This window comes from Pongo abelii, chromosome 7 (assembly GCF_028885655.2).
Source record: "Pongo abelii isolate AG06213 chromosome 7, NHGRI_mPonAbe1-v2.0_pri, whole genome shotgun sequence".
Taxonomy (NCBI): Eukaryota; Metazoa; Chordata; class Mammalia; order Primates; family Hominidae; genus Pongo; species Pongo abelii.
Genome location: NC_071992.2, coordinates 161078351 through 161099967, shown reverse-complemented (window position 1 = coordinate 161099967; position 21617 = coordinate 161078351). Strand labels below are relative to the sequence as shown.

The 21617-nt window shown below is 53.3% G+C and overlaps 1 protein-coding gene across 10 annotated transcripts in view; it reads left to right on the top strand.

The window, feature by feature from the left end:
- The window catches only part of ARHGAP39 (Rho GTPase activating protein 39), a 154400-nt gene that overhangs the window by 92831 nt on the left and 39952 nt on the right, over nt 1-21617 (top strand). For 7 of the 10 annotated variants that reach the window (XM_024251610.3, XM_024251609.3, XM_054519299.2 and 4 more), the window contains one exon: nt 12228-12659. The exons of 1 other annotated variant lie outside the window; for it this stretch is intronic. In XM_024251610.3, coding sequence (XP_024107378.1) covers nt 12228-12659 — 432 coding nt within the window. Of the gene's footprint in view, nt 1-86; nt 318-2414; nt 10100-12227; nt 12660-21617 lie in introns of those variants that run through there. 2 more of the 10 variants (XM_054519298.2, XR_008509438.1) reach the window with 2 other exon arrangements.

Below are 21617 nucleotides of genomic sequence, written 5' to 3'. Positions count from 1 at the left end.
CTCGGGTGCCCTGAGGCTGCTCCATCTGCCGTTGTCCTTTTCAACGTCGCAGCAAGTGCTCCTCACACGCGCCACCCTCCCTGCAGGTCTGTGCTCACGGGAGCAGCTGTCCATCGGGGTCCAGCTCCGGCTGCGGAGAGGAGGTGTATGGACAGGGAAGGCACCTGCTGGGGGACCGTGAGCCTCTGGCCTTGCACCCCAGGCCTGCGCAGCCGCCTGGCTCCAGGAGGTCACGGAAGCAAAGGTGACAGAGCCCGGCCAGGCTGAGGAGTGGACCAGGAGGATGGCGGCTTTGCTGGGAATTGCCTCACTCCAGGGTCAGTGCCAGCTGTGGAAGGTGTCAAGGGTATAATGACCAGGTCCCAGTTTGGGGAGTTTCTTCCATCTTCAGCATGGAGAATGGCCTGGACAGGGCAGGGGTGAGGGCTGGGGGTCAGGGCGACCTCACCCTCTGGCTGGGCCCCAGGGCAGTCAACAAGGCTCACAGCCAGGGACCGAGAGGAGACAAGCCTCGGGCCTGGCTGGGGTCTCCGTGCTGGCTCTGTTCCCAGGCAGGGCTAGGGCAGCAGGTTGGGTTGTGCGGAGGTAGGGGTGTCTCTGGAGCTGACAAAGACCCCCTCGGCACACACTGAGATGTCACATGGTGACCGCTGCCCCCGCAGCCTTCTGCAGACTGGCCTTGCAGTCACTTGTGTTAGGCCGTTCTCGCATTGCTATAAACACCTGATGATGGGTATTTTATAAAGAAAAGACATTTAATTGGCTGGTGGTTCTGCAGGCTGTGGGGGAAGCATGGCGCCCGCATCTGCTCAGCGTCTGGGGAGGCCTCAGGAAGCTTCTGATCATGGCAAAGGAGGAGCACGGGGCGGGGGAGGCGCCACACACTTTAAACAACCCGCTCTCACAAGAACTCACTCACGCTCGAGAAGACGGCACCGAGCCATGAGGGGTCTGCCCCGACCCAGGCACCTCCCACCAGGCCCCACCTCCAACACTGGGGATCACATCTCAACGTGAGGTTTGGGGACAAGCATCCAAACCTTCATCACCAGTGGTCAGAAAACACAAGTGACCTGTCTGTGCTGCTATACAAGGTCACCAGAGATGGCCCTGCCCCGAGCACAGTATCGATGGCATCTTCTGGATGGCCCTGCCCCGAACGCAGTGTCGATGGCATCTTCCAGAGATGGCCCTGCCCCAACCGCAGTGTCGATGGCATCTTCTGTCAGGCCCTGTCAGGAAGGCTTCTCTGGCCTCTGTCCCACGTGCCACGTGGTGTCCCTGGTGGGCCCACCAAGCTGGCCCTGTGTTCTGCAGGATGACAGGCGAGAGACCCTTGTTCGCCTCACATCAGCTGGGAGCATGGAGGGCTAGCAGTTGGCACCAGGGTCAGGGCGTCGTGGGCCCCAAGGCAGCAGTGACATCTTGTTCCCTCTTGTGGGCGGGGCTCCCATGCATCTCAGCCTCTGTAGGTTCCTCACGCCCCTCTGTGCCCCTCTGTGCCCCTCAGCCCGCAGCCCTTGTCCTGAGGCTTCTGGAGGAGCTGGGGCCTGGCCTGAGCCCCCATCTCACAGGCGCCTGGGCTGTGCCCAGGGCTGCTGATTCACACCAGAGGCAGAGCCTTGGAAGGCCTCCGAGCTCGTCGTGGGTGTCTCTGCCACAGGCCACAGAGACGGACCTAGCTTCAGGTCCCTGAGTAGGATGGCAGCGTTTGCCAGCACATGTGGGGGCAACCCTCTGCCCTGCGCACCAGCCCCTCCCGGAACCTGGTTGTCCCTGGATTATGGGGTCACAGGAGTCCCTAGGGCAGAGGGCCTCGTCGGGGAGCTGGAGAGGTCTCCTGTGTTTTGGTGAAGCTGCCTCATGGTCACCAAGTCAGTGTCCTCAGGAAGAAGAATTGGGGGCTTTGTTCCACCCTGTTAGTGTCAGAGGAGTTCGTCCTCCCAGGACGGGCTTCCCGCTGCCCTGCTCTGGGCGCTCCTGTCCACTGAGCCCCTCTGGGCCATGACTCCCTGCCCCAGGGTAGGCCCTGCCGGGACAGGCGTGCATGGAGGAGCAGCTGCTGGCTCCGAAATGAGGCCGACTGTGCTACTTATATAATTTATAGAGTATAAAATTAACATTTTAAAATATGGAGACTACTTACTTTTTTTAAGCAAACTTTTTATTTTAGAACAATCTTAGATTTACGTGGAAATGGCACAGGCAGCACAGAGCCTCTGTGTCCACTGCACCAGGGTCCTCCAGCCACCGACACCCTCGCCGTCGTGCCGCCGGTGCCTTTCTGCAGTTGATGAGCCCCTGCCGGGAGCTGTTACTAACTGAATCCACACCTTATGCAGACGCTCGGGTTTGCACCTGATTTCCTTTTTCTGTCCCCGGGTCCCACGTGACATCGATCCTGACGTCCCCAGGCTCCTCTGGACTTACCTTCTCCTGGCATTTGGTGACCTGCACGGCCTGGAGGAGGGGGGGCCCGGCGTTGCGTAACACGCCCCTCGCCTGGACATGCCTGATCTTCACCATGATTCACTGGGAGGAGGACCACAGAGGCGGCGTGCTGCTCTCATCTCACGGCGCGGTGAGCACGCACGAGAGTCCTACCCACGCTGGCCGTGGTCGCCCGGCTGAGGTTGCTGAGGCTTTGCTGTGTTCCCCCCGCGCCGCCGTGCTGCCTCCGGCTGTGAGTCTGACCCTCGCTGGGTTTGAGGGAGACAGGCCGTGGGCATCAGGCGGCCAGCCGGGTCCCCAGCCCTACTGGGTCTTACCTTCCCCTTCAGGCCCTGGGCCGAGTTTCTCCAGATGGCTTGGCGAGAGCCCCGCCTCCTGCACCCAGTCTGCCACTCCCCGTGGTCCCCACAGTTCTGTCCCTGCAGCATACGGCTGCTCTTCCCGGCTGCTGAGCGAGGCTTAGGGCCACCTCCCCATAGGGTGAGGCACATTTCTCTTCCTCTGAAAATATGTTAGCTGAGACACGTGTGTGCAGAGAAGTGTTCGAGGAGGTGCAGGCTCAAGACGCGCCCCACTGGGCAGGCAGCCCCTGGCATCACCGTTGGTTTTGTGCCTCCATGAGCCTAGATGCAGCGCACAGCCTGCAGGCCCCTGCCTGGTTCCCTCATGCAGCATGTGTGCTCAGGACCCCTCGGGGCGGCCCTGCTCTGTCTTGCTGGGTCTGTACGCCCTCAATCTTACCAGGTCTTAAGCTGCAGGCCCCAGGCAGCGAGTCCCCACGGTGCTGTCAACCGGCACCTGGCACACATGGCCAACCCATGTCCCTGCCAGCAGCGTCCCTGGGTCCGTCTACCCCAGCTGTTCCCATGGGGCTGGGACCACCACCCTTGCTGGTTTTCCTCGGTGTCTCGAGCTCTGCATTTCCCTGATGGTGATGGGCACTCTCTTCCACCTGCAGAGACTGGAGGCTGATCTGTCTAAAAATGTTTTCTTCTGGCCAGGCACGGTGGCTCACACCTGTAATCCCAACACTTTGGGAGGCCAAAGCGGGCAGATCAGGAGTTCTAGACCAGCCTGGCCAACGTGGTGAAACCCCATCTCTACTAAAAACAAAAATTAGCCAGGCGTGGTGGCACGTGCTACTTGGGAGGCTAAGGCAGGAAAATCGCTTGAACCTGGGAGACAGAAGTTGCAGTGAGCCGAGATCGCACCATAGCACTCCAGCCTGGACGACAGAGCGAGACCTCGTCTCAAAAAAAAAGCAAAATGTCTCTCTGCCCCTCACTCTTCCTCGCGTGGACGCAGCAGGCCTTCCCCTGCCCACTCCCGTGTCTTCCCTCCACAGGCCCCATCCCATGCTGCCGGCTTTGTCCTCTGACCATCCTGTGCTCTGTCCCTCGATCCTTTGGCATTAGTTTCTTCTTAAACCTGTATAACACGTTAATTTCAGGGATTTATTTTGACATTTTAGATTTTCCACTCAATTCTTTGTACACCCTCTACGTTTTCCTTCCTCTGTAGAAACTCGTCTTGTCGTGAATGCCAGTCACAGCAGTGTGCATTCCACGCGTGCTGGCTCCGAACCCGGATCCCCTGAGGAGCTGCTGTAGCTTCTTTCCTTCTCTGTTGGTTTTCAATTGGTTCTTCCTTGTGCTTACCTGGCTGTCCCTTATTTGATGCCTGTATTAGCCCGTCCTCATGCTGCAACTAAAGGCACACCTGACACTGGACAACTTACAAAGAAAAGAGGTTTAGTTGACTTAGTTCCACATGGCTGGGGGCGCCCAGGGAACAGTCATGGTGGAAGGGGATGAAACAAGTGCTTCTTCACATGGCGGCAGGAGAGAGAATGAGAGCCCAGGGAAGGGGAAGCCCCTTGTAAAACCATCAGATCTCATGAGAACTCACTATCACGAGAACAGGATGGGGGAGGCCGCCCCCATGATTCAATTACCTCCACTTGTTCCCTCCCACGACACATGGGGGTTATGGGAACTACAATTCAGGAGGAGATTTGGGTGGGGACACAGCCAAACCATATCATTGCCCATCCTGGTGTATGAGATGGGCGTGCAGCCATGTGGGGTTGCTGATGGCTGCTGTCCCGCAGAGCAGACCGACAGCAGCCCAGGCCAGCCAGTGCCAGTGGGAACTGTCCTGGGGACACTTCTGCTTCTGGGCTGTCATCCAGGCCCCCTTCCCTGGGCAGGCTCTGAGCCCTGTGTCAGTATGGGACCTGGCACGTGGAAATAAGCATGGTACCTGCATCAGCCAGAGTTTTCTGGCCACTGCCCCAGGTTGAAGCCCAGTGTCTGTGAAGGAGTCACACTCCAAGGCTGCTCCTGAGGCTATCACTAAGGGCTCAGGGGAGCCTGGGACTGCCACATGGGGTCTGGCCTCCTGGGGAGAGAACTGTCCCGCACACTGCGGCCATGGGAGGGATAAGACTGGAAGAGACACTGGGGGTATCCTGGGCACACCCTGTGGGGCAGAGGAGAGTGGAGCCCATCACCAGGGTGGAGCCCAGAGCCGGGAGTGATTCTGGGCAGAGGGCTGAGCTGATTGCACTTCCAGCAGTGTGAGAAACGTCATGGAAGGAAGTCCTGTTGTGGCCACTGCTGGCTGAGAATCAGCCCTGAGGCCGGGCACAGTGGCTCACTCCTGTAATCCCAACACTTTGGGAAGCCAAGGCGGGCGGATCACTTGAGGTCAGGAGTTCGAGACCAGCCTGGGCAACATGGTGAAACCCCATCCCTACCAAAAATACAAAAAAAAATAGCCAGCTGTGGTGGCACACACCTGTAATCCCAGCTACTTGGGGGGCTGAGGCAGGAGAATTGCTTAAACCTGGGAGGTGGAGGTTGCAGTGAGCTGGGATCGCACCACTGCACTCCAGCCTGGGTGACAAAGCAAGATTTTGTCTCAAAAAAAAAAAAAAAACAACTGCCCTGAGTCATGGGGGTCAGGTAACAAAAGTGGAGAGCCTGGCTGAGCCATGGGGGTGCAGGGATGCCCCATCTGTCCCTCGGGGAGAGCCGGGCTCCAGGGGGAAGGCAGGGCACCCATCCACCTCCTTTCAACAGTTGCCATTTTTATTTGTGTGATCCTTGGATTCTCTTTCTCATTTAAACTATGGGCCCTGCAGGGGCCCATGAGGGTTGAGATTTAAGGGCATGGTGTGTGCAGCGGGCTGCCACAACCAGCAACATCCTCGGGAGGCCCAGGCTGCAGCGCGTGGCACCATGGGCGGGAGGTCCTGGCCCCGCCAAGCCTCAATCCTCTCTCCCTAGAGTGCTGAACTGTGGGGGTTTGAAGTGTACCATGTTGGTGTCCCTATGTTTCTAACAATGGGAGACATTGACACTTTATATCACAGGCTAAGGTCAAGGGTCATCTCCAGGGAGAGTTGCCCTGGAGCTAAGGGCCAGAGAGTGCACGAGGGGAAGCCGGTGCTAGGAACCCCTGGCTGGCCCCTCCAGGTTCTCGGTGAGCCGGTGCTGGGAACCCCTGGCTGGCTCCTCCAGGTTCTCTGTGAGCCAGTGCTGGGAACCCCTGGCTGGCCCCTCCAGGTTGTCGGTGAGCCGGAGCCGGTGCTGGGAACCCCTGGCTGGCCCCTTCAGGTTGTCGGTGAGCCGGTGCTGGGAACCCCTGGCTGGCCCCTCCAGGTTCTATATGAGCCGGTGCTGGGAACTCCTGGCTGGCCCCTCCAGGTTCTCTGTGAGCCGGTGCTGGGAACCCTTGGCTGGTCCCTCCAGGTTCTCTGTGAGCCGGTGCTGGGAACCCCTGGCTGGCCCCTCCAGGTTCTCTGTGAGCCGGTGCTGGGAACCCCTGGCTGGCCCCTCCAGGTTCTCTGTGAGCCGGTGCTGGGAACCCCTGGCTGGCCCCTCCAGGTTCTCTGTGAGCCGGTGCTGGGAACCCCTGGCTGGCCCCTCCAGGTTCTCTGTGGTGATTTGGGATGTCCATGGAGAGAAGGAAGGGAGACAGGTGAGGCCCTCGGGAAGAAGAGTGGTCTGCCATTGCATCTGGAGCTGGGACCGGCAGAGGTTTCTGGGTGGTCCCAGTTCTCCCTGCTGTAGGGTTTCCCTTAGTGGTCCTGTGAAAGCAGAGAGGGACACAGGGCCAGTCAGGGGAAGGTGTCCAAGCCCTTCAGACACCTGGATGAGTGGAGGGAGACACCTTGGCTCTGGGTGGAGACCAAAGTTCCACCGAGATGCCTGGTTCTCCTGAAATCCATCCACAGGCTCCATGTGGAGCCAAGAAAGAGGTGATTCTCAATTTCACAGAGAAGAACCAAGGGTCAAGAATGGCTTTGACATATGCCTGAGGGAGAGGAGTGTGTAGCTTTGGACCAACTTTACAAAGCCACGTAACTAAGACACTGCTCAGGCAGAGACAGAGATGGATGGATCAGCAAAGCCAGCTGGGAGCTCAGACACACTTACAGAAACTCGATTTATTCTATTTATTTATTTAGAGACAGAGTCTCGCTCTGTCACCCAGGCCTGAGTGCAGTGGCGTGATCTCAGCTCCCTGCAACCTCTGCCTCCTGGGTTCAAGGGATTCTCCTGCCTTGGCCTGCCGAGTAGCTGAGATTACAGGTGTGTGCCACCACACCTGGCTAATTCTTGTATTTTTAGTAGAGACGGGGTTTCACCATGTTGACCAGGCTGATCTCAAACTCCTGACCTCAGGTGATCCACCTGCCTCAGCCTCCCAAAGTCCTGGGATTACAGGCCTGAGCCACTGCACCTGGCCAGAAACTCAATTTAAGATAGAGCTGCCATTGTCCATCACTAAGGAAACAAAGCTATTTAACAAGCTGTCCTAAGATCCCTGTCTATCCATATGGGAAAATGAAATTTCACACAGTAAACAAAAATCAGTGCAGGCAGATTAATGACTTCAGTGTGAAAAGTAACTTATAAGAGAATATCTGCCAGACGCGGTGGCTCCTGCCTGTAATCTCAGCACTTTGGGAGGCTGAGGCTGGTGGATCACGAGATCGGGAGTTCGAGACCAGCCTGACCAACATGGTGAAACCCCGTCTCTACTAAAAATACAAAAATTAGCTGGGCATGGTGGTGCATGCCTGTAGTCCCAGCTACTCAGGAAGCCAGCTTGAGAATCGCTTGAACCTGGGAAGCGAAGGTTACAGTGAGCCGAGATCGCGCCACTGCACTCCAGCCTGGGAGACAGAACAAGACTCCGTCTCAAAAAAAAAAAGGAGAATATCTGTGACCTAGAAGTAGGGAAGTTTTCTTTAAAAAGGTCAAAAGGGCCAGGCACGGTGGCTCACGCCTGTAATCCCAGCACTTTGGGAGGCCGAGGCAGGTGGATCACCTGAGGTCAAGAGCTCAAGACCAGCTTGGCCAACATGGTGAAACCCCATTTCTACTGAAAATACAAAATTAGCTGGGCATGGTGGCGGGCACCTATAATCCCAGCTACTTGGGAGGCTGAGGCATGAGAATCGCTTGAACCTGGGAGGTGGAGGTTGCGGTGAGCCGAGATCGCACCACTGCACTCTAGCCTGGCGACAGAGCGAGACTCCATCTCAAAAAAAAAAGAAAAAAAAACAAGAAAACGAAACAGGAGAAATCACGAAGGAAAGATTTATGAATTCAACCATATTAAAATTAAAAACTTCTAGGCCAGGCGCGGTGGCTCACGCCTGTAATCCCAGCACTTTGAGAAGCCAAGGCAGGTGGAACACCTGAGGTCAGGAGCTCGAGACCAGCTTGGCCAACATGGTGAAACCCCGTCTCTACTAAAAATAAAAAAAAAAAAATAGCCGGGCATGGTGGCGGGTGCCTGTAGTCCCAGCTGCTCGGGAGGCTGAGGCAGGAGAATGGAGTGAACCCGGGAGGCGGAGCTCGCAGTGAGCCGAGATCGCGCCACTGCACTCCAACCTAGGCGACAGAGCGAGACTCCGTCTCAAAAAAATAATAATAATAATAATAATTAAAAACTTTGTTTCGGCAAAAGGTACCATAAAAAGTGAAAAGACAAGCCACACGGCCGGAGAGATCTTTAGAGCACAGATGACAGAGCGGGAGGTGTCACCTAGGATGTGCATTTCTAAAACAAAACACAACATTGTAATGGCAAAGCCGTGTATGTTTGCTGAGTGAGGAATGTCAGTGGCCTAGGAACATGAGGAAATGCTTGTCCACATTAGCAATTAGAAAAATTAAAACCACATACATGGGATTCATTATACTAATCTCTGTATTTTTGTGCGTGTTTGAAATTTTCCATTATACATTTTGAAAGCAAAAATCGGAGTAAGCTAAAATTGCACCAAATTCCACAACTCTTAGGTAACCCCCTCCTCTGTGTGTGTGTGTGTGTGTGTCTGGGTGTCTGTGTAGACAGGATCTTTTCTCTATGTGTGTCTGTGTAGACAGGATCTTTTCTCTGGAGTGTAGTGGTGCGATCTTGGCTCACTGCAACCTCTGCTTCCCAGGCTCAAGCGATCCTCCCACCTCAGCTCCCCGAGTAGCTGGGACCAGAGGTACACCCACCATGCCTGGCTAATTTTTGTATTTTTTGTAGAGATGAGGTTTCACCATGTTGCCCAGGCTGGTCTCGAACTCCTGAGCTCAAGTGATCCGCCCACCTTGGCTTCCCAAATTGCTGGGATTACAGGCATGAGCCACCGCACCTGGCCAGTTTATTTCTTTTAATATGTGGCTTTAGACTTCCAGTAATTTTCTACACAACTATATACATGTAAACACATATGTCACTTTTAAAAATAAAGCTATATAACTTTATCTCATTATAAACTGTGACAGTCCTTCCTTGTCATTAAGTTTGCATTTGAATTAAAACACCCCTGCGGGGAGATACCGTTTATCCCCTTGAGTGATGTGCTGCACAGGCCAGTATAAGAGTGCAGATACTTCATGGAAACATTGCCCACTAAATCCTTAAAACTTTAAAACTGGACACTTGGAAAGATTCATTGCATGTCATACGTGGAATATGCACCATTTTATAGGAAGATAATATGTGTTTTTTTTTTTCCAATGATGGTAGTAATCTTGTGAATATTGTGGTACACTTGGAAAATACAGAAAAATAGAAACCTCCGTAACCTGCCGCCCCACAACAGCACTGCCAACATGACAAATTCTTTATCGTGCGACTCTTAGAATAGAATTCCAGCCAGCAAGGTGGACAGTGTGCTGGCCAGCTCAGTGTAGCATGCAGGCAAGAAGCATCCATGGTGCTGAAAGTCGTGGGTTAAAGTAGAGGAGAAACAGGATGTCAGGGGCCTCACGGGATCCCCACGAGATCCTCGTAGCTGGAGAGACGGCACAGGATGCTACGGTGGGGAACCCTAGTGGGCATCCGGTCCCGCCCGGGCCGTGGGCAGACCCCGTCTGTGCCTCCACGTGCCAAGCAGTTGTCTCCTGAGCTGCTCACCCCACAATGCGTGCTCCACTTCCTGTTGCGGTTTCAGAGTGGTGACACGCAGTGAATCTGGGTGAAGGCTGTTTGTTAACTTTTTTGAAAACATGAAATTATAAAACAAAAAGTTGAAACTTTAAAAATAAAAGGAAGAGAACATGATCAGTGGTATCAAAAGTGGCACAGCTCCCTCGGGACTGAAAGGTGCTGCCTAGATTTGTTCGTCAGGAGCGACTGGGGGACCCACTGTGGGCTGGGAGGGAGGGGCTGGGCAGCTATTGGTACCTGGCGAGACCCCGGGCTGAGAAGGGAGAGCATGGACCAGAGCGGGGGTGGCCCCTGTAGTGTGTGGTTTGCTGGACGGTGGACGGTGGAGTGGGTGTGTGAGCACGGACCAGAGCGGGGGTGGCCCCTGTAGCGTGTGGTTTGCTGGACGGTGGACGGTGGAGTGGGTGTGTGAGCACGGACCAGAGCGGGGGTGGCCCCTGTAGCGTGTGGTTTGCTGGACGGTGGACGGTGGAGTGGGTGTGTACGCCGAGGGTGTGGTGAGACATGCAGGTGGAAATTCAGAGTCTGGGGCCCATGGAGGGTCTGAGCCGAGCAAGCCGAGGCACTTGTTTGGGGGGAGTTGTTGGCAGATGTACTCAAGCTCAGCAAAAAAACAGGACCCCCACCACCTCGCCTTCCCACAGGGATGACGGTGAAATGTCTACAGGCGGGCCTCAGGAATTCTCATCTGCCTTCCCCTGCAGCCCTCCACCACCAGCCCATCCCCAGGGTGCCCCTTCTCTCACTGGCCCTCCTTCATTGGACTTCTGAGTGCACCACTGTGGTGTCTGCACTCAGGCCCAGTCCCACCCGCCTCGTCCTCCTCCTGCGGCCAGACCTCTGAGCCAGCCCCTTCCCCACGTAAGGCCCTGAGCACGCCCACCTCATGGCCCCGCATGGACTGTCCCTCGGTGCCTTCTGCCTGCGGCACCCAAACACAGAGGAACAAACAGTGCCCAGCGGCCAGGGCCTGAAGGAGGGCTTGGGTGCCGGGGCCTGTTTCTCAGCTGTTCATCTGCATCAGCAGGAAACAGACCCAGAACCCCCAGGGCTGCTGCTGGGGCCGCCGCCACTGTGTGAGGGCCCGGCTTCCCCAGCTGGCCTCTGGGGGGTGGCAGGGACAGATTCCGCCTGGATCCTTGGTGTCCCATGATCAGGTGTGGTGCACGTCACAGCCTGTTTTCAGAGCTGCCGTGCCTCTGGCCTGGTTTCAAAGGGTGGGACGTGGGATGAAGGTCGCCCCCGCAGCCAGTCTGCACCGGCCGCCAGGGGGGCTCTTTCTGTCCTTGACCTGGAGGAGCCGCAGGCGGCCCCCAGTAGCCGGTGTCTGGGCCTGGTGTCCGCTGGCCCTTCTGCCCTCACCACTTGCCTCCCCTTCTGCTGAGCCCCTGGAATCAGTGCCTTTTCCCTGGAAACAAGACCCCTCACCAGCCTGGTGATGGCGAGGACCAGGCCTGTCGCAGGGCTAACAAGACCCCTCACCAGCCCGGTGATGGTGAGGACCAGGCCTGTCGCAGGGTTAAGAGACGGATGCATGGGTCCATGGCAACGCCTCCTGGCAGCATCTTTGCTGAGAGGCGCTCTGTGCCTCTAAGGGTTTTTATTTCCATGTAGAAACATGGAAGAGGCCTCAGAAACACTACTGAGCTGGAGGCTGTGCCCCCCAGCGGGGTTCTGAGGGCCGGGTGGAGGCTGTGCCCCCCAGCAGGGTTCTGAGGGCTGGGTGGAGGCTGCGCCGCCCAGCGGGGGTCTGAGGGCCGGGTGGAGACTGTGCCCCCAGCAGGCGTCTGAGGGCCAGCTGGGCACTTGGCCTTGCTGATCTGGGGGGTCCTTGGGAGAAAACAGCTTGGGAGCCCAGCAGCACTTAGCTGGGCCTGAGGCCCCTCCAGACCCTGACCCAGTGTGGAGGTGGTGGTCCAGTTGCAGCGGAGGGGCTACTGAGCAGGTGTGCAGTGGTGACTCGCAGGCCCGTGCCACGATCCTGCAGGATGGAGCAGTGGGCAGTGGGGTTGTGGCCTGGGTGCCTGTGAGGACAGGAACCTGCAACCACAGCCAGTATGTCCCTACCCCACGTGGGGCCCAGGACCCCCCAGAGGGCTGCACCACCCTGAGGCGCTGGCGGCTCCGGGGACTTCCCCGGGTGCGGGTGCTCAGGAGCGCAGCAGTCAGGGGTGGACTGGGCTTGGGTTTGCTTTTCTCTGCGACAGGATTTCTGGGTCTTGCAGCTGGGGCTGGAGCCGGGGTCTGCAGGGGTGGGAGGCGCGGGCCTAGGCCGCCGTGGCTCCAGCCGCCCTAACGCTGTCTCTCCCCAGGTTGGAGTGGGTGGAGATCATCGAACCGCGCACCCGGGAGCGCATGTACGCCAACCTGGTCACCGGTGAGTGCGTGTGGGACCCGCCGGCCGGCGTCCGCATCAAGCGCACCAGCGAGAACCAGTGGTGGGAGCTGTTCGACCCCAACACGTCCCGCTTCTACTACTACAATGCCAGCACGCAGCGCACGGTGTGGCACCGGCCGCAGGGCTGCGACATCATCCCGCTGGCCAAGCTGCAGACGCTGAAGCAGAACACGGAATCCCCGCGTGCCTCGGCGGAGAGCAGCCCCGGGCGCGGCAGCAGCGTCAGCCGTGAGGGCAGCACCAGCTCCTCCCTGGAGCCCGAGCCCGACACTGAGAAGGCGCAGGAGTTGCCAGCGAGGGCCGGGCGGCCCGCGGCGTTTGGGACAGTGAAGGAGGACAGCGGCAGGTGAGGGCAGGGCCAGGTGAATGGAGTGGGTGGAGCCAGGTGAGAGGCAGGTAGGGGTGGTGGGCGGGGCCAGGTGAGGGCGGTGGGCGGGGACCCAGGGAACTCAGTGTCCCTGCGAATGGCCAGAGCCTCGTCCTTGGCTGTAGCAGCCACCGCTGCTGTCCCCAGTGAGCACTTTCTTGTCTCTCTGGGCAGCAGAGCCTGGTGCTCAGCCTCAGAGGTTTCTGGGTCCTCCAACCCTGCTCCTCGCAGGCCCAGCCCCTGGCAGGTGGTGGTTCCTGAGGGCAGTGTCTGAGGGGCTCGCCCAGCTCTCTCTGCTGTTGGGAGATGCAAATGTGGGGATTTGGGTAAGGGTGTGGGGTGTGTGGACCTGGGGGGGCCCAGGTGGGGGGTGCAGATCAGTGTGGACACAGCTGAGGGTTCTGAGCAGGCTTGGAGGTTGCCCTCTGGAGTCACAGTGGCTCTGAAGGAGCACAGCCTGTGTTGGTGGGAGCCCAGGAGACCCCTGCCCTCAGAAACAGGGAGTGGTCAGGGTAGAGCGCAAGGGCCTCGAGGTGAGTGCACCGTGGGAAGCGAGTCCAGAGAGGACAGTGGGGAAGAGCCGAGGCAGGCGGGCGGGACAGTGGGGAAGAGCCGAGGCAGGCGGGCGGGACAGTGGGGAAGAGCCGAGGCAGGCGGGCGGGACAGTGGGGAAGGGCCGAGGCAGGCGGGCGGGACAGTGGGGAAGGGCCGAGGCAGGCGGGCGGGACAGTGGGGAAGGGCCGAGGCAGGCGGGCGGGACAGTGGGGAAGGGCCGAGGCAGGCGGGCGGGACAGTGGGGAAGGGCCGAGGCAGGCGGGCGGGACAGTGGGGAAGGGCCGAGGCAGGCGGGCGGGACAGTGGGGAAGGGCCGAGGCAGGCGGGCGGGACAGTGGGGAAGGGCCGAGGCAGGCGGGCGGGACAGTGGGGAAGGGCCGAGGCAGGCGGGCGGGACAGTGGGGAAGGGCCGAGGCAGGCGGGCGGGACAGTGGGGAAGGGCCGAGGCAGGCGGGCGGGACAGTGGGGAAGGGCCGAGGCAGGCGGGCGGGACAGTGGGAAAGGCCGAGGCAGGCGGGCGGGACAGTGGGGAAGGGCTGAGGCAGGCGGGCGGGACAGTGGGGAAGAGCCAAGGCAGGGACAGGAGGCTGGGGCTTCCCAGAGCCCAGGCTGTGGCCCAGGGCAGACAGGCCTGGCCACTGCAGGGGCGGATGGAGGCTCCTCTGGAGAGGATGGAGGAGAGGCTGGACACCAGGGAGAGAAAGGCAGAGGATTGGTCTCCCCCAGTAACAGATTTTCGGTGCTTGGCTGAGGTTGCCAGGGGAGCTGAGGCCCAGGGGCTTTCTGCAGAAGTGGGAAGGAGCCTGTTGGACTGCCGGGCTCATCTGAGGCTTCAGAAGAGGGATTCAGAGTGAACCACAGAGCTCAGAGGACAGCAGGCTTCCTCCCCACCCTGCCGAGGTGCAGGCACAGAGGAAGGTGGGCAGTAGGTTCACCCTGTGGACCCGGCCTGGCAGGATGAAAGGGAGGCCAGGGATGGGGCCTGCTGCGGAGCGGGCAGGAGTTGGGGCAAATCGGATGTGGAGGAGCCACTGGAGCACACTGGGAAGATAGTGTTGGTGTCGGCATTCAGGGCAGGGTGAGCAGCGGAGGCTCGGGCGTGGTATGGGTGAGCAGTGCGGAAGGCGGGCACAAAGAGGACCAGGGCCTACATTTCACATCCCACCAGCAAATATGAGCATTCAAAGTTATCCACAGCCTTGCCAACACTACTTACTTTCCTTTTTAGATTTCTTTTAGCTATTGTAGCTGCAATGAAATGTCTCATTGTAGTTTTGGTTTGCATTTCCTTAATAACTAATGACTTTGAGCCTTTTTTCACTTTCTTTTTTTTTTTTTTTTTTTTTGAGAGGGAGTCTGGCTCTGTCGCCCAGGCTGGAGTGCAGTGGCGGGATCCCTGCTCGCTGAAAGCTCCGCCTCCTGGGTTCATGCCACTCTCCTGCCTCAGCCTCCAAGTAGCTGGGACTACAGGCACCTGCCACCACACCCGGCTAATTTTTTGTATTTTTAGTAGAGACGGGGTTTCACCGTGTTAGCCAGGATGGTCTCGATCTCCTGACCTCGTGATCCACCCACCTCCCAAAGTGCTGGGATTACAGGCGTGAGCCACTGCGCCCAGCCCCTTTTTTCACTTTCTTGATGGTATCATTTGAAAAACAAAGGTTTTTGTTGTTTTTGTTTTGTTTGTTTGTTTGTTTTGTCTCTGGGGCTGGAGTGCAGTGGTGCAATCTCACTGCAGCCCCCATCTCCCGGGCCCAAGTGACCCTCCCACCTCAGCCCCTCAAGTATCTGGGACTACAGGCACGCGCCACCACACCAGGCTAATTTTTGTATTTTTTTGTAGAGATTGGGGTTTCACTATGTTGCCCAGGCTGGTCTCCAACTCCTGAGCCAAGGCAGTACGCCCACCTATGCCTGCCAAAGCACTGGGATTACAGACATGAGCCAGCGTGTATGGCCAAAGTACAAAGTTTTTAATTTTAGCCAAGAAAAGTGGCACATGCCTGTAATCCCAGCACTTTTCAAGGCCAAGGAAGGCAGATCACTTGAGGCCAGGAGTTTGAGACCAGCCTGTCCAACGTGGCAGAACCCTGTCTCTACTAAAAGTACCAAAATTAGCTAGGAGTGGTTGTTCATGCCTGTAATCCCAGCTACTTGGGTGGCTGAGGCAGGAGAATCACTTGAAGCCAGGAGGTGGAGGTTGCAGTGAGCCGAGATCGCTCCATTGTACCCCAGCCTGGGTGACAGAGCAAGACTCTGTCTCAAAAACAAACAAACAAAAATTGACCTGTCGTAGATTTGGGTTCATTTCTGGCCTCTCAATTGATTTGCATTGATCCATATGCCAGTACCACATTGTTTTGATCACTGTAGCTTTGTAATAAGTTTTGAAACTGGAAAGTGTGAGTCTTCTAGCTTTATTCTAATTTTTCAAGGTTGTTTTGGCTATTTGGAGCACCTTGCAAGTCCATAAGAATCTGGAGATTGGCTTTTCATTTCTTTTAACAACAACAACAAAAAAGCTTTTGAAATTTTGGATCTGTGTGGGGGATTGTGTTGGATCTGTAAGGTCATATTTCATCCAAGCAATATTAATTTTCTAATCCATGAACAGAGGTTGTCTTTTCATTTGCTTATGTCTGATTTTTCTTAGCAGTGTTTTATGTTTTCTAGTGTACAGTCCTTTCACCTCCCTGGTAAAGTTTATTCCTAGATATGTTATTCTTTTAGATGCTGTGTAAGTGGAATTTTTTATTTGTTTGTTTCTGGATTGTCCATTGTGGTATATGGAAACATAACTGATTGTGTGTTGATCTTGTATTGTGCAACTTTGCTGAATTTGTGTATTAGCTGTAGTAACCTTTGTTTATAATCTCTGGGATTTTCTATATATAGGACTGTGTCATCTGTAGTTAGTGATAGTCTAACATCTTCCTTTCCAATTTGGATGCCTTTTTCTTCTCCTTAACTGATTGCCCTGCGTAGGATTTCCAGTGCAGTGTTGAATGGCAGTGGTGAAGGGGCATCCTTGTTCTGCTCCTGATCTCGGGGAAAGTTTCCAGTCTTTTCTGTTGAGCAAGTTCCTTGATATTCCTTGTGTTCCCAGTGGTTTTATCATGTGGATTTTGTCAGTGCCTTTTCTGTATCAGTTAAGATGATCACGTGGTTTCTCTCCTTCAGTCTGTCAGTGTGGTGTTTTACACTGGTTGGTGTCATGTTGAACCGTCCCTGAGTGTGTATTCCGGTCGTCACAGCAGCATCTGTGTGCTTTTGAAAAACAGAGGAACCTCCCTGTGGGCTTTCATATGATCCATGAAACCCACGTGAGCAATCTCATGCCTGCAATTAAACACACACCAGAGCAGGCCAGGAGTCCTTGGCCCTCCAGCGGCATTTCCCAAAGGAGAGGATACTGAAAGGTACAGAATTTAGACTGTTGTGGAGGTTAAGGATTAAAGGACATTCGTGGCGTGTACAGGTGGAGCTCTGTGGGAAGGTGACTGCAGCATCTGGTTTATGGTTTAAATGGCATAAGTGAAAAACAAACCTATTGGTTTGCTGTAAATACTGACAACCTATGGTCCCTCTGGAGAACAACTTCTCCCAGCCAGAAACGGGCAGGAGCTCATCTTGCACAAGTCGAAGCCAGATTTTGAGAATCGTGAATAATTTTAAGAAACAAGCGGACGAGCAGGCTTGGCGTTAACATTTTAAAAATAACTCTCCCTCAAGAGCCTGTGCTGTGCTGCAGCACTAGAATCTCCTGTTTCCTCTCACTGAACAGAACGGACAGCTTCGGGCCTGCACAGAACTTCTTAGAGAATTGGTATCGGATTATAATAATTTTGAATTTGTTATTAGTTTTGACTCATCTCTGCAATTAGGTGAAGGAATTGGTTTCTTTTTGTAATTCTGTTTTCAAAATGTGTCAGTCACCCACACTTGCAGGGCTGTTCTTCCCCAGAGAGGCCGTGGGTCTGGCCTTAGCCCTGCCCTGTCACCCATGGCTCAGGGCCCACTCTCTGGGGACTGGAGTGTCCATCTCTTTTCAAAAATGTCTCAGGAATTCTGGGGTGATGTGGGGCTATTGGGGCCAGGACTTCCATAAGAAGCTCTGTTGGAGTTTTTTTTCTTTCTTTTTTTTTTTGAGACGGAGTCTTACTCTGTCGCCCAGGCTAGAGTGCAGTGGTGCAATCTCGGCTCAATGCAACCTCCGCCACCCAGGTTCAAGCAATTCTGCTGCCTCAGCCTCCCGAGTAGCTGGGACTACAGGCGCCTGCCACCACACCCGGCTAATTTTTGTATTTTTAGTAGAGACGAGGTTTCACCATGTTGGTGGCCAGGCTGGTCTCGATCTCTTAACCTCATGATCTCCCCACCTCAGCCTCCCAAAGTGCTGGATTACAGGCGTGAGCCACCATGCCCGGCCACTCTGTTGGGATTTTGACTAGAATTGTGTTGAATTGTGGATTCGTTTGGGTAGATAGATGTCTTTATAATACAGTCACGTGCCACGTAACATTTCCATCAGCAGCACACTGCATATATGAGAGTGGTCTCATAGATTATAATGGAGCTGAAAATGTTATATGACCTACCGTGGTTGTGTGCAACACTGTACTCACAAGTCTGCGGTGATGCTGGCGTAAACAGACCTGCTGCACTGCGGTCATACGGAGGAGCAGCACGTGTGATTATGAACGGTGCATAGTACTTGATCATGATGATGATACGTGACTATGTCACTGGTTTACGTATTCACTATACTATAGTTTTTATCATTTAGCGTGCACTTAAAAAAAAAAGTTAGCTGGAAACACCCTCAGGTGGGTCCTTCTGGAGGTGTCCAGAAGGCGGCGCTGTTGTCTCAGGAGGTGATGGCTCCACGCGTGTTGCTGTCTCCCAAGACACCATGTGGCGATGGGAAGACGGTGGTGGTGATGATCCTGAGCATATGTAGGCCTAGGCTAGTGTGTGTGTTTGTGTCGTAGTTTGTAACAAAAAGTCAATTTAAGAAATTTTAAATTAAAAAAGCTTATAGAATAAGAATGTAAAGAAAGAAAATATTTTGTATAGTTGTACAATGTGTATGTTAAGCAAAGTGTTCTAAAAGATTCAAAAAGTTTAAAGAAACTAAAAAGGTTATAAAGTAAAAAAGTTACAGTAAACTAAATTTATTACTGAAGAAAGAAGAAGTTCTAAATGAATTGAGTGTGGCCTAAGTGTACAGGGTTGTCAAGTCAGGAGTTGTGTGCAGTGATATCCAGGGCTCACTCACCGACACGCACAGCAACTGCCAGTCCTGCAAGCTCTGTTCCTGGTAAGTGCCCGGTACAGGTTTGCCATTTTTTATCTTTTATACCATATTTTTACTGTACCTGTTCTATGTCTAAATATGTTTAGGCACACAAATACTCACCATTGTGTTACAATGGCATTTAGCATTTGGCACAGTAATGCTGAACTGTGTAGCCTAGGAGCAATAGGCTACACCATATAGCCTGGGTGTGTAGGAGGCCTTACAGCCTGCATGTGTATAACTGTACTCTGTGATGTTCACACACTGACAAAATTGCCTGATGATGCATTTCTCAGAACACATCTGTGTTGTTAAGTGATGCCTGACTGTAAAGTCTCTTGCATGTGTGAAAATGGTATGAAATGGCATAATCATGGCTCACTGCAGCCTTCAACTCCCAGGCTCAAGCAATCCTACCTCAGCCTCTTGAGTAGCTGAGACTACAGGTGTACACCACCACACCAAACTAATTTTTGTATTTTTTTATTTATTATTATTATTATTATTTTTTTTTTTTGAGACGGACTCTCGCTCTGTCGCCCAGGCTGGAGTGCAGTGGTGCAATCTCAGCTCACTGCAAGCTCCGCCTCCTGGGTTCATGCCATTCTCCTGCCTCAGCCTCCTGAGTAGCTGGGACTACAGGCACCCGCCACCACACCCGACTGATTTTGTTTTTGTATTTTTAGTAGAGATGAGGTTTCACCATGTTAGCCAGGATGGTCTTGATATCCTGACCTCGTGATCTGCACGCCTCGGCCTCCCAAAGTGCTGGGATTACAGGCTTGAGCCACCGCACCCAGCCTAATTTTTTTATTTTTCATAGAAATAGGCTAATGCCACGTTGCCCAGGCTGGTCTGGAACTCCTGGCCTCAAGTGATCCTCCCACCTCAGCCTCCTAAAATGCTGGGATTATAGGTATGAGACACTGCACCTAGCCCAGCCCACTTTTAAATATTTTCCATTTTTAATTATGATTTCTTCTTCTCCTCCTCCTCCTCCTTCTCCTCCTCCCCCTCCGCCTCCTCCTCCTCCTTTTCTTTTCTTTTTTTCTTGAGACAGAGTCTTGTTCTGTCACCCAGGCTGCAGTACAGTGGTGCAATCTCAGCTAACTGCAATCTCTGCCTCCCGGGTTCAAGCAATTCTCATGCCTCAGCCTCCTGAGTAGCTGGGATTACAAGGGGGTGCCACCATGCCTGGCTAATTTCTGTATTTTTAGTAGAGACAGGGTTTTGCCATGTTGGCCAGGCTGGTCTCGAACTCCTGGTCTCAAGTGATCTGCCTGCCTCAGCCTGCCAAAGTGCTGGGATTATAGGCATGAGCCACCACTCCCAGCCTAACTATGATTTATTCTTTGACTCGTTTGTAATTTAGAAATATCTTCATTTCCAAAACTACAGCTTATTTTTCGTTCTCGTTCTTGATTGCCAACTTAAAGCATAATTTTTTAATTTTTTTGAGACTTACTTTGTGGGCTAATCCATAAATTTTTGTAAATGATTTTATGACTCCTTCAAAAGGATAATTTCTGTTTTCTTTTTGTTGTGCCCAGAGTTCTGCATATGTTAATTAAATGAAATCTATTGTGTAAATCAAGTTTCATCCTTTTTTAATTTTCATTTTATTTTAAGTTCTAGGGTACATGTGCACAGTGTACAGGTTTGTTACATAGGTATACATGTGCCATGTTGGTTTGCTGCACCCATCAACTTGTCATTTACATTAGGTATTTCTCCTAATGCCATCCCTCCCCCATCCCCCACCCCACAACAGGCCCTGGTGTGTGATGTTCCCCACCCTGTGTCCAAGTGTTCTCATTGTTCACATCTCACCTATGAGTGAGAACATGTGGTGTTTGGTTTTCTGTCTTTGTGATAGTTTGCTCAGAATGATGGTTTCCAGCTTCATCCATGTCCCTGCGAAGGACATGAAATCATCCTTTTTATGGCTGCATAGTATTTCATGGTGTATATGTGCCACATTTTCTTAATCCTGTCTATCATTGTTGGACATTTGGCTTGGTTCCAAGTCTTTCCTATTGTGAATAGTGCCGCAGTAAACATATGTGTGTGTGTGTCTTTATAGTAGCAAGATTTATAATCCTTTGGGTATATACCCAGTAATGGGATCGCTGGGTCCAATGGTATTTCTAGTTCTAAATCCTTGAGGAATCGCCACACTGTCTTCCACAATGGTTGAACTAGTTTACACTCCCACCAACAGTGTAAAAGTGTTCCTATTTCTCCACATCCTCTCCAGCACCTGTTGTTTCCTGACTTTTTAATGATCGCCATTCTAACTGGTGTGAGATGGTATCTCATTGTTGTTTTGATTTGCATTTCTCTTGATGGCCAGTGATGAGCATTTTTTCATGTGTCTGTTGGCTGCATAAATGTCTTCTTTTGAGAAATGTCTGTTCATATCCTTTGCCCACATTTTGATAGGGTTGTTTTTTTCTTGTAAATTTGTGTAAGTTCTTTGTAGATTCTGGATATTAGCCCTTTGTCAGATGGGTAGATTGCAAAAATTTTCTCCCATTCTGTAGGTTGCCTGTTCACTCTGATGGTAGTTTCTTTTGCTGTGCAGAAGCTCTTTAGTTTAATTAGATCCCATTTATCTATTTGGGCTTTGTTGCCATTGCTTTTGGTGTTTTAGTTATGATGTGCTTGCCCATGCCTGTGTCCTGAATGGTATTGCCTAGGTTTTCTTCTAGGGTTTTTATGGTTTTAGGTCTAACATTTAAGTCTTTAATCCATCTTGAATTAATTTTTTGTATAAGGTGTAAGGAAGGGATCCAGTTTCAGCTTTCTACATATGGCTAGCCAGTTTTCCCAGGACCATTTATTAAATAGGTTTCTATTTTATTTCTATTTTATTTCTATTAAATAGGTTTCCCCATTTCTTGTTTTTGTAACGTTTGTCGAAGATCAGATGGTTGTAGATGTGTGGTGTTATTTCTGAGGACTCTGTTCTGTTCCATTGGTCTATATATCTGTTTTGGCACCAGTACCATGCTGTTTTGGTTACTATAGCCTTGTAGTATTGTTTGAAGTCAGGCAGCATGATGCCTCCAGCTTTGTTCTTT